Consider the following 11574-nt stretch of genomic DNA (forward strand, 5'->3'; position numbering starts at 1 on the left):
AACCGTACGAAACATACCCAACACTAGTCACATTCGTTTGACAGCCGTCATTCTAATCAAGCTATATTGGATAGACTATATGACGATAACCGGAGCTTTTTGTATGGAATTTGTCAGATTTTTGACGTTTGTCAAAGTTAAAGTAAGATGGTGCAACTGAGCCTAAGGGTTTGACTTTGACGTATTTTGTCGGGAGAACGAGACATATACGACAAATACACAAGATGGGAAGAGATAGAATAGATTGTCAGTTCGACAGTCGAATCGACCTTTTGTATCGCTGCTAGTTGGCCGTACTTTACGATAATTTTGATATCCTGTAAAAGCTTTAATTACAATAAACAAAACATTTTTAAATACCTGTACGTAATCGCGTCTTTCGTGTACGTGATCTTGGCGTAAATGTACTTCTGTTTCTTGTACTCGAACGTTTCTCCGTCGTCTATGTACAGGGTGCCCTCAGCCGTGTTCTAAAATTGGAAAAGTAAATAATAAATAATAATTATTATTATCCTTGGACATTTTACACTACGCTTCTAGTCCCAAACTAAGCAAAGCTTAGCACTAGACAACGGATATAAACAAAGTAAAACAGAGGTTGTTTGTAGATACAATATTTTGTAGGTTTTCCCACTACCTCGTACTGAGCTAAAAAAAAAAACAATAAGTTTCAAGCATATTCGATGAATATCTGGGTTAAAACAAAATGAGGCAAAAAATTCGGTGGGAACTATTTTCCCACTACCTTATACTGAGCTCAAAAAAGCAATAATAAGTTTCAAGTGTATTCCGTAAATATCTGAACTAATAAAACAAGGGAATGGCGGGAAATATTTTCCCACTACCTTATACTGAGCTAAATCAATAAGTTTCAAGTATATCCGATGAATATCTGGGTTAAAACAAGGGAATGAGGTAAAAACTTCAGTGGGAAATATTTTCCCACTACCTTATCATGAGCTAAAACAATAAGTTTCAAGTATATTCGATGAATATCTGGATTAAAAAAAACAAGAGAATGTGGTGAAAAGTTTGGTGGGAACTATTTTCCCACTAGCCTTTATTGAGCTGAAACAATAAGTTTCAAGTATATTCGATGAATATCTGGGTTAAAACAAGGGAATGAGGTAAACGTTTTGGTGGGAACTATTTTCCCACTACCTTATACCGAGCTACCAAATGTTTTTAACTCACATTAGCGTCAAGCGCAATGACGAGCGTATAAGGGTCGTTGGCCATGAGCGCGGACGACCGTCGCACGCGCTCCTTGCGCGGGACTATACTGCCTCCTCGCTGGTATACCGGGATCTGGGGAGAAATTCATTCATCGTCAAATTCAAATTCAAAGCGTTTATTGCATGTCACATTACAATTATAGTGGTGTTACAAAATAGAGGTAGGCATACATGTGACGCCCTGCAAGGGCACAGCAAAACATCAGAGAGGAGGTTATCGGGACTATTCCCACCGCTGCAACTCCTGTGTAGAATCTGCAGCTTGACCGCCAATAAAAACCCAAACGATGAAGGCTAAGTTTGTCCCGGGGGAAAGTTAAACTGCCATTGGACCCGCAACGAAATTAATCAGAAGAACATAAGAGGAGTTCGAAGTTAAGGTTCCCTCTAGTGCAGGTTCGACTTCCCTCCAGTGAGATAGAGGTATGGCAGTCAGTTCTTCTATGGCTGAAGATTCGGGTTGAAGCTCGCTTCCACCTTCAACCTGTCACTTTGCATCAGGTGAGATGCAGGCCAAGAACTTTTATGGAGACGATTCTTTTTTCCTGATCCACACACATCGCGGTAACCCGAAGATTCGCTATTCGCTTAGCACATACAGTGCATTCAAAACTAATTTCTATAAAATAGATATTACATTTTTTGGCGATAAGAGTCTCGATCTAAATTTTTAAAATAACTTGAAAAAGTCGAACTGCCTAAGGTCATCCAGTATCTAAGTAGCTCAGATGGAAGAGCAGTCGCCCGGTAAGCGAAAGGTCGTGGGTTCCATTTCCGCCTTAAGCAATTTTTATTTCAAGTTATTTTAAAAAAATCTATAAAATGCCGCAAGACTACCCAACCAAACATCTAAAAATAAACACTAACCTTAGCGATGTTAACTTCCTGCGTAAAGTACCCGTTAGCCTTGTGCGCCTGGTACGAGTCCACGTCGTACCAGATGGTGTGGGATTCAGCTCCCGGTAAGTACACTTGTACGGTCGTCGCGCCCGCGGCTGTGACTGGCCGGACGAGGAGTTTGTTGCCTGGAGGTGACGTAATTTTTTATAATATTTAACTTTTTGACATTTTATTAAATTTAACGGTTTGACATTGTATTCATTTGACATTTAGAAATGTATTTATTACTATTTAATTAATTTTTAGTCTGCACTCTGTATTAATTTTAAATGTGGAAACTTTGCTGATTTCTGTCCTATTTTTTGTGTGATTATTTGTCTGTATATCAAAATTGTTTGTTTCTTTAATATAAATATAAAAAAATATTGAAATAAATAGTCTAGTAACTTTCAGTAAATATTATATGTATTATAATAAATATACACAGAAGGCAAATGGACATAGTTCAGTCATTGTTGTAAGGAAAGAAAGCTGTTAAGCTTCAACCATACCAACTATCACGGTACGGCACCATCGGTAAATGCAAACTACTATAGTCCTTTTAACACTTAAGCGCTCACCAGTTCACGTTGTTGTTTTAGGCATTATCAAAGTGACAGGTCCTTATTCTACAGTGGCGCCAACTGGTGACCTTTCAAACGATATAACCTTCATTAAAATTTGTTGATTTGATAGCGGGAAAAAAACCAGCCATTCTCTCTATATCACTGTAGTTAGGGTCGCCATTGAAAGGAATTCTATCAGACAAAAAAATGTTACGAGTATTGCCACAATAACGTGAGGAGTTTAGGCCAAATCCTTCAAAATAAAGAGGGTGGGCTCCTGCAATGGAGACTATAAATGACCTGTAGGCTTAGGGTGAGCGCCGTGATAAGCGTTTATCACGCCATTTTATCGATGTTACGCGATAAGCCCATACATTTGTCGTCTAAAGTCATCGATAAGATTTTATCACGGCGCGCATCCTAGCCCGGCTGATCACCTAACGATGATGATAAACAATAAGATGGTCTTACCCAGCAGATAAGTGTCATCGATGGTGAAGGTAGCCTCTTCCTGAGGGTACTCCTGGAACAACGGCCTCATGACCGGCAGACCATCGCGCGTGTGCTCGTAGAATAGGGTGTACCTGGTATTTGTATCATTTATTAGGAAACATGGCAGAGCAACATGAGACTGATTATGAAATAGTAAAATCTTGACTTTCCTGGATAAAAAAGCAAGATTTTGAGTTAGTTCGTTAGTTAACTTATGAAAAAATAGTCGAAACTAATGAAAATTCAAAGATTATCTCTTTCGCGCGCCAAAGTTCAAAAGAAGATGAGACACGTGACGTCAAAGCTTGTAAAAAGTGTAGCATTTTTGACGTCACGCGGACCTTCATCGCACCATAACTTCGTAATTACTTGTTTGAATAACAAATCAAAATATACGCGTCCAATATTTTTTTGTAATATAATTGAAGGACTAAGTTTTTTTAGGAAACAAGCCTAATGTTTATGTATCGCTAAAGTCAAGTAGGTAAAGGTCGTGGTCTTGGTCTCTTGTGTTTTTATGCACCAATAGATAAAATGGTATCATGAAGGTTTAAGTACGATATTATAATATGTCAAGGAAGGACAGGATAGTTTTTACTCCAGTTTTTGAAAGGTGGACGCACGCGATAAAATATTTTTATGAAAGATCGATATTCACAAAAACTAGGTGCTATACGAAGATTTGTAAAAAAATACCAACAACCTCGCAGTACTAAATAAAGTCACTTAGTTTCAAACTTTCAAATAAATAGTTATTTATACGTTACCAGAAGTCGAGCAGTGCGTATCGGCGCCTAGTAGCGTCTCGTAAGAGCGCAGTAGTGGCAGGTTCATATAACCAGGGCTCGCGGCGTTTGGTCTCGATGTGAGAGTGCGCTCGGAAGAATGGTTGGTACGCACCCGCCTGCAGAAAAGAATATATTGTTGGTTACAATGGTTATCTACGTCAGGGTTTCCCAATTTTTTTTTTGCCAAGGAACCCTAATTGATTATACTTTTCCTAGCGGAACCCCCGTACTACTCCGCCCGCACGCCCTGCCCCTCCCTTGTGCGTAAACAAGTCGGTGCGCGCGAACAACGTGGGTCACGAAACGTGGCATAATATTTTTTACGGAACCCTTGCGGCCTTTCCACGGAACCCCAGGGTTCCGCGGACCACCATTCGGGAATCGCTGATTCTACGTACTTTTAATTGTGAAAAATTTTAAACGTTAAAATAACAGTATCATTACAGCCAATGAGCTGCTATCGTAGTGACATTGACGTAGTAATGTCAATGTCACACTAGAAACGTCAGAATAGAGGGACGCGCGCGAACGACTCAGTGCGCTTTTGTGCTAAGTGATGAATAAAATTGTATTTAAAATGAGGCAATATAATGAGTTAAATATCCAGTGTTTTATTTATGAGAATAGAATAGTCTTTATTTACGGTTACTACGGTAGCGTAGTAACCGTAAATAAAGACTATTACTTTATGGCGCATTTTTTTTGGTTCAAATCCGGCTCGAAGGATCAAATATGTAAGAATATTCTAGGCACTGCAGGGAATAATGTTGGTTACAATGGCGAATATAACTAGATTTGGACCCCTTGGAGATTGTGTAACTGGCGTAAAGAGGGTCCATATGTCATAGTCAAAGGTCGATATGCAGTCTCTTCGCGGAATGACTGGTTTATCCTAGGTTTGACCAAGGCCTTCAGGCAAACCCCGAAGTGATTTCTAATTTCGGCCTTTGACTAAGTCAAACCTAGAAGTGCCTAATCTGTTCAGTCAAACGTCAAAACTAAAATAATCTGTATCGGGCTTTGCCTAGTCAATCCTAGAAACGACTGGCAGACTCAGTCAGAAGTAGACAGCAAATAGAAAACCGGCCAAGTGCGAGTCGGATTCGCTCACGAAGGGTTCCGTGCGACTCTGTTCTTGTATGGGAGTTTTAATATCGAGCAGAAAACTGCAAAAAGTCACGTTTGCTGTATAGGAGGGGCTTAAATATTGAAGTATTTTATTGATTTATTTATTTTTAAAGTTAATAAAAAACTAAATCTTTTGAAAATGATTCATGAGTTACGAGCCTGGTGACAGACAACATTTAGCGAAGTCATAGTAATAGGGTCCCGTTTTAACTCTTTATCCTTTAAGACTTAAATGACCTTCTGTTACCTTAAAGTTTAAGGTAATAGAACCCTAAAAATTAGTAATTTCAAGATCAGTCTAGAAACACTGACAAACAACCGCAGTAAATAATTTTAGTTACTCATACCTTCACCTAAAGAACCGACCGTAACGCCTACGCGCCTTTGCAATAAATTCGAGATCAGAATGAAATATAGTTTAGTTTAAAGTCTTATTGAGGTTTGACTAGTCAAACCCCGATTTCATTGAGTTTCGACGTTTGCCTGACCAAATTAGTTACTCCTAGGTTTGACTAACATTCTTTAGTCAAAGACCGAAATGTTTGGGCTTTGACTAAGACTTCTAGTCAGACCTGAGGATTGACTAGTCAAACCTAGGAGTGCCGGAACTTCGAGGTTTGACTATAACACATATACAATCCGGCCGAGTTAACTGCGTACCTGGCAGCCGTGACGTCACATCAACGCTCTGGTACGGACAAGGCGAGCGCGGAGAGGTGTGCGGGTGAATGCGAGGCAGTCTCATTCTAGCAACCTTCGCGAAGAAAAACTTCTGTACGTAGTACTTATTATTATTCTGTAACTAGATGTCCAATCCTTACCTGGTACCAGCGCGTCATCAGCTCGGCCTGCGGGTACTGACCTGGTACCAGCGCGTCATCAGCTCGGCCTGCGAGTACTGACCTGGTACCAGCGCGTCACCGCTCGGCCTGCGGGTACTGACCTGGTACCAGCGCGTCATCAGCTCAGTCTGCGGGTACTGACCTGGTACCAGCGCGTCACGAGCTCGGCCTGCGGGTACTGACCTGGTACCAGCGCGTCACGAGCTCGGCCTGCGGGTACTAACCTGGTACCAGCGTATCACGGCTCGGCCTGCGGGTACTGACCTGGTACCAGCGCGTCATGAGCTCGGCTTCAGGGTACTGGAAGAAGCCGCCGACGTCGGAGCCGCAGAAGCTGACGCCGGCCACGCCGAGAGACAGGCACATGGGAACCGACGCCACCAGGAAGCCCCATTCGGCCGCGTTGTCGCCCGTCCATACTGCCGCGTACCTGGACGAAAGGTGGCAACGTTACCTGACGGCTTAAAGTAGGCGCACACCGTTGATTTTTCGTCGGCCGATAGTTTAGTCGGGCAGTTGATCAGTATGGGCATGTATGGGGGTGCGCACACTACGCCGATTCGATTTGGCCGATTCTTCATACAATTTAAAATCGGGCACAACTATCGGCCAACTAAAAATCAACGGTGTGCGCCTACTCTTACACTCAAGTTTTTAAGTCATTTATAGGCTTTTAAAAATTAAAATTCCACTGGTTCATTATAATAACCTTAGGATTGATTTACAACATAGGGTAAACCACCCAATCATTGGCACTCTACCAATTTATTGGCATGCTCCAGTTTTTTAAGAAAATTAAGATTGTTTGTAGCCAAACCTTATATTTTTTAGTAGAAATTGTAGAGTAATATCATTTATTACTCAACTGGCTACACACGTTTTTTATTTTTTCACACATCGCGGCGCTTCAACCATTTGTTTGACAAACCGGGACCTGTGCGGAAAAAACAATCGAAATATTCGTTTTTTACTAAGGTAAGAGCTATCATAATCTTTAAAAAAAATGCAAATCAATTTTGTTGTTCTTATACATAATCATTTTGTCTTATTATTGCAAATTTGCAAATTTTACCGGTTTTGTGAAGTAGCTGCTTAAAGTGCCAATAATTGGGTGGTTTACCCTATTTCAAAAAAGGTGTAAGACCCTATTGGTGAAAAGTATTAATTAATCATTATAGTTCATTCAGCTTATGGTGGTGATTTAGACAGATGAAACATTTCGTTTCATGAATCCAAATTCCTAAGAATAAAAATATTTAAGTGTAAAAATCGATCACTTTTTTGTGATTTTATCCTTTAAAAAATACACTTAATAATCTTTCTCAATTAACCTAAACAAGAATTTCAAATACTTATTAGTTTATTAATTATTAAAATGCGTTAATTGGAACTTTTTCTCATAGGGATGGACGAGAATAATCGCAACCAATCAATAATCGGTACGGTGGTCATCTCACCATCGAATCACAATTATTCTCTCAGGCAGGTCAAAGGTCAGTCATTACGTGTGCGTTTGCCTTGTATGGGCCGGTTGTGTTTTATGCGATTTCTCAACGAGTTGTTTGTCATTGTTATTTGTTGTTTTTATAGAATAAAATGCATTATATTTAATTCTTTGTAATTTATTGTGTAACAACGTTTATCACATATCTGGATAATTAAAATTCTTAGATATAATTTTGATTTTTCGTATATAAAATTAAAAATCAAACAGATCAAAACTCGATTAGATTTCTTAAGAAAATATTCTCGATTCTAAAAAATATCGATTAGGTTTAAAAGAAGCGCCTCACTAAATAGAAGTGTCATAATCACGCTTCTTACGCTGAATAGACTATAATGTAGCGTCGCTTACCTCTGAGTGCCGGCGAAGACGGCGCGGGTGAGGATGAAGGGCCGGTACTTGCCGTCGCTGCGGTCCAACATGCCCTGGTGTGTCGCACGAATATGGAATAATCCGTACTCGTTGTGGATGTGCCTGGAATGGACCAGGTTACATTATAATTATTCCTTTACTGTCAGCCATAGACACACAACCGCCGCTACCAACCGGGCAACATGTAAAGCATTGGGGGAGGCCTATGTTCAGCAGTGGACGACTTATGGCTGAGATGATGATACACACAGTAAGAATAAGGATGTTTTCTGGATAAAAAACAAGAGTTTGTATTATGCCCGTTTTCACCATCAATCCCTAATTTTTAAGTGACCCCTATGCACAGTGTTTTAGAAACCCTCAAAATCGGACATGATTAAGTTAATGCCATGAGTCGATAGCGTCTTATGTTTCAATCACAAGAGTGAAACTCACGTGTGCTCATTTTACTTGCTTTTTGAGAAAAAAATTGTGAAAGTTGGCCGTTTTTAAAATTCCTAAAAATGAAAAAAAATATTTTTTAATAATTAAGAGGGTTTGTAAACTTGTGATATAGCTAATTCGATTGATCATTAAAAGACGCATGTATTGTACTTTATTTCATTTCTACAAGTCAAGTAGTTCCAGAGATTTTAATTATTTTTCATTATTTAGACTTTATTTTTTTTCTTCCATCCTAAATGGAATCCGCAATTTTATTTCATACTGAACAATACTTTGGTATAGCCTCTATATAGAAATGTTTTTATCTTTCGTGGATCGTGTCTTGTACCAGAGATATCTGAATTTCTTTTTTTTTATTTTCGCCTATACAATTTTTTATAGCAATGTTTCATCGATGCATTGGAATATGATAAGGCGTTTTAAAGAATAATTACAAGGGGACTTGGTCGTCAAAAATACGTGTCTCCCGTGCCAAATACATTGTGTCGTTTATATTATTATGGACTTTTCATCCTCTGTACTGTGTTCGGTATCTCCAGTATCTTCGGTGTCTTGGTGTTCGTGTTGGCAAGGTTGAAGTAATGAAAGTACTGCTTTAGAGAAAGGTATTCTTTTCAATTTAATTTGCTAAATGGGTTTTAGCAATCGCCCTACGAGTGTGGACCCCTTCCCGTGCCACACACAACCCTTCATCGGAGTATAGTTAACGTCAGATTATATTTCAATGCGTAGATGAAACATTGCTATAAAAAATTGTATAGGCGAAAATAAAAATAATAAAAATTCATACATCTCTGGTACAAGACACGATCCACAGAAGATAAAAATATTTCTACATAGAGGCTATACCAAAGTATTGTTCAGTATGAAATAAAATTGCGGATTCCGTTTAGGATGGAAGAAAAAAATATATGAATTTCTTTTTTTTTATTTTCGCCTATACAATTTTTTATAGCAATGTTTCATCGACGCATTGGAATATGATAAGGCGTTTTAAAGAATAATTACAAGGGGACTTCGTCGTCAAAAATACGTGTCTCCCGTGCCAAATACATTGTGTCGTTCATATTATTATGGACTTTTCATCCTCTGTACTGTGTTCGGTATCTCCAGTATCTTCGGTGTCTTGGTGTTCGTGTTGGCAAGGTTGAAGTAATGAAAGTACTGCTTTAGAGAAAGGTATTCTTTTCAATTTAATTTGCTAAATGGGTTTTAGCAATCGCCCTACGAGTGTGGACCCCTTCCCGTGCCACACACAACCCTTCATCGGAGTATAGTTAACGTCAGATTATATTTCAATGCGTAGATGAAACATTGCTATAATAAATTGTACAGACGAAAATAAAAAAAAAATAAAAATTCATATATCTCTGGTACAAGACACGATCCACAAAAGATAAAAATATTTCTACATAGAGGCTATACCAAAGTATTGTTCAGTATGAAATAAAATTGCGGATTCCATTTAGGATGGAAGAAAAAAAATAAAGTCTAAATAATGAAAAATAATTAAAATCTCTGGAACTACTTGACTTGTAGAAATGAAATAAAGTACAATACATGCGTCTTTTAATGATCAATCGAATCAGCTTTATCACAAGTTTACAAACCCTCTTAATTATTAAAAAAAATTTTTTTTCATTTTTAGGAATTTTAAAAACGGCCAACTTTCACAATTTTTTTCTCAAAAACCAAGTAAAATGAGCACACGTGAGTTTCACTCTTGTGATTGAGACATAAGACGCTATCGACTCATGGCATTAACTTAATCATGTCCGATTTTGAGGGTTTCTAAAACACTGTGCTATGGTAACACATAACATGAATGTTTTCATAGGGTTCACTTAAAAATTGGTGAAAACTTATCAAAAAATTACACAATAAATGATTTGATTTGAAAAAAATACTCGACACTTTCACTTTTTCAAACTAATGAAAATTTAAAGGGATAGGGGCGTCAAATTTCAAAAGAAGAGGCCCGTGACATCAAGGAGTGTTTAAAAATGTGGCACTTTGTAACGTCACGCGGAACTTGGACGCATTATAATTTCGTAATAAATAATAAATACTTATTTGATTGACAAAGACGGACTAAGTTTTTTTAGGAAACTAGCCTATTACAGGTCACAGTTATGGCGTCAGACTTAATAAGCTGCCTATCGCCATAGACGAGTGGCATGATCATTTAAACGAGATAGCGTTTTAATCAGCGTATTTCATCAATCGCGAACGAGGACAGTTAAACGTTACAGTTTGTTCAGTCATATTACACTGCTGAACATATTGCAATCTGGCCAAATTATCTGGTAAGCATTTTCATTACTTCGACCAGAATTTTACCTTTAAAGTACAGTCAAATATATAGATCTTAAAGTCCGCCAAGCAATACAATTACGCGCGAGCGGTAAGGCTTGGGATCATTGGACGAAATTGGTCTGCTCGGCGCCGGACTTTAGTTAGGATGATTATTTTTTCACAAGATATTCAAGAATAAGGGTCGATTTTGCTAAAAACCAAAACAATAATAAAGCTCTTCTTCTTCTTTTATTGATGGCGATGAACTTGTGCTTTTTCGCCACTGTTCCGCCAATGTCACGTGCGCAGCTTTTACACAGTGATAGTCAAATAAAATAAAATAAAATAATTTAACTACAAGACTAAGCGAACTTATCGACCTAAAACAAAAAAGACATCACAAATGACAATCACGACAAGACAACACAAAAATTTTGTACAGCAGGGGTTGGGGAAAGGGTTGAGGGATGGGGGTGGTTTTAAACGAAAGAAAAAAAAAAGAAAAAAAAAATATGTCACGGGGGTTAATAAATTTCGCAAGGCCAATTTTTTCCTTATCTACAAATTAATTTTGTTAATATTAATGAATTTTACAAGTGAATTTAAAATAGGACAGTTAATGGTGTTAAGTACACTCACCTGTGTTCCCAGAATGTGTGCAAGCCCTGAGCGTCTTCATCGTGCTCGCGGTAGTGACGACAGTCCTTCGGCATGGTGATCTCAGGCCCGTTGAACACCTGCCAAGTAATATCACGTCATCATCATCATAATTCGAGGCTTCCGGCGACTGGGACCGCAATTAACTAGGACCGCGGTCGCCGCCGTCAGTCGCCGGATCCATAAAAAAAAATAATTTTCTTCCGGCGACTGGGATCACTCATAGATAACTTAAAAGAAAATATTATTCAATCCAAAATCGGTACAGTACTAAAATCCATGAGTGGTCCCAGTCGCCGGAAGAAAATTATTTAATTTTTACGCATCCGGCGACTGGGACCGCGGTCCCAGTTAATTGCGGTCCCAGTTGAC

General features: G+C 38.6%; 1 protein-coding gene across 1 annotated transcript; it reads right to left on the reverse strand.

The window, feature by feature from the left end:
* Positions 1-360: 360 nt before the first annotated feature.
* On the reverse strand, positions 361-11277 carry LOC114361330 (neutral alpha-glucosidase AB-like; the record flags this gene model as incomplete). The annotated part of the gene is made up of 8 exons (XM_028316326.1): positions 11185-11277; positions 7786-7908; positions 6195-6360; positions 3940-4076; positions 3152-3264; positions 2103-2260; positions 1195-1308; positions 361-470 (listed from the first exon to the last, which is right to left on the reverse strand). Coding segments are annotated over exons 1-8 (995 nt in total), but the record flags the coding sequence as incomplete, so codon positions are not given.
* Positions 11278-11574: the final 297 nt, after the last annotated feature.

The sequence above is a fragment of the Ostrinia furnacalis genome, unplaced genomic scaffold, assembly GCF_004193835.3.
Source record: "Ostrinia furnacalis isolate ACB-3 unplaced genomic scaffold, ASM419383v2 OfSCF5586, whole genome shotgun sequence".
Lineage (NCBI taxonomy): Eukaryota > Metazoa > Arthropoda > Insecta > Lepidoptera > Crambidae > Ostrinia > Ostrinia furnacalis.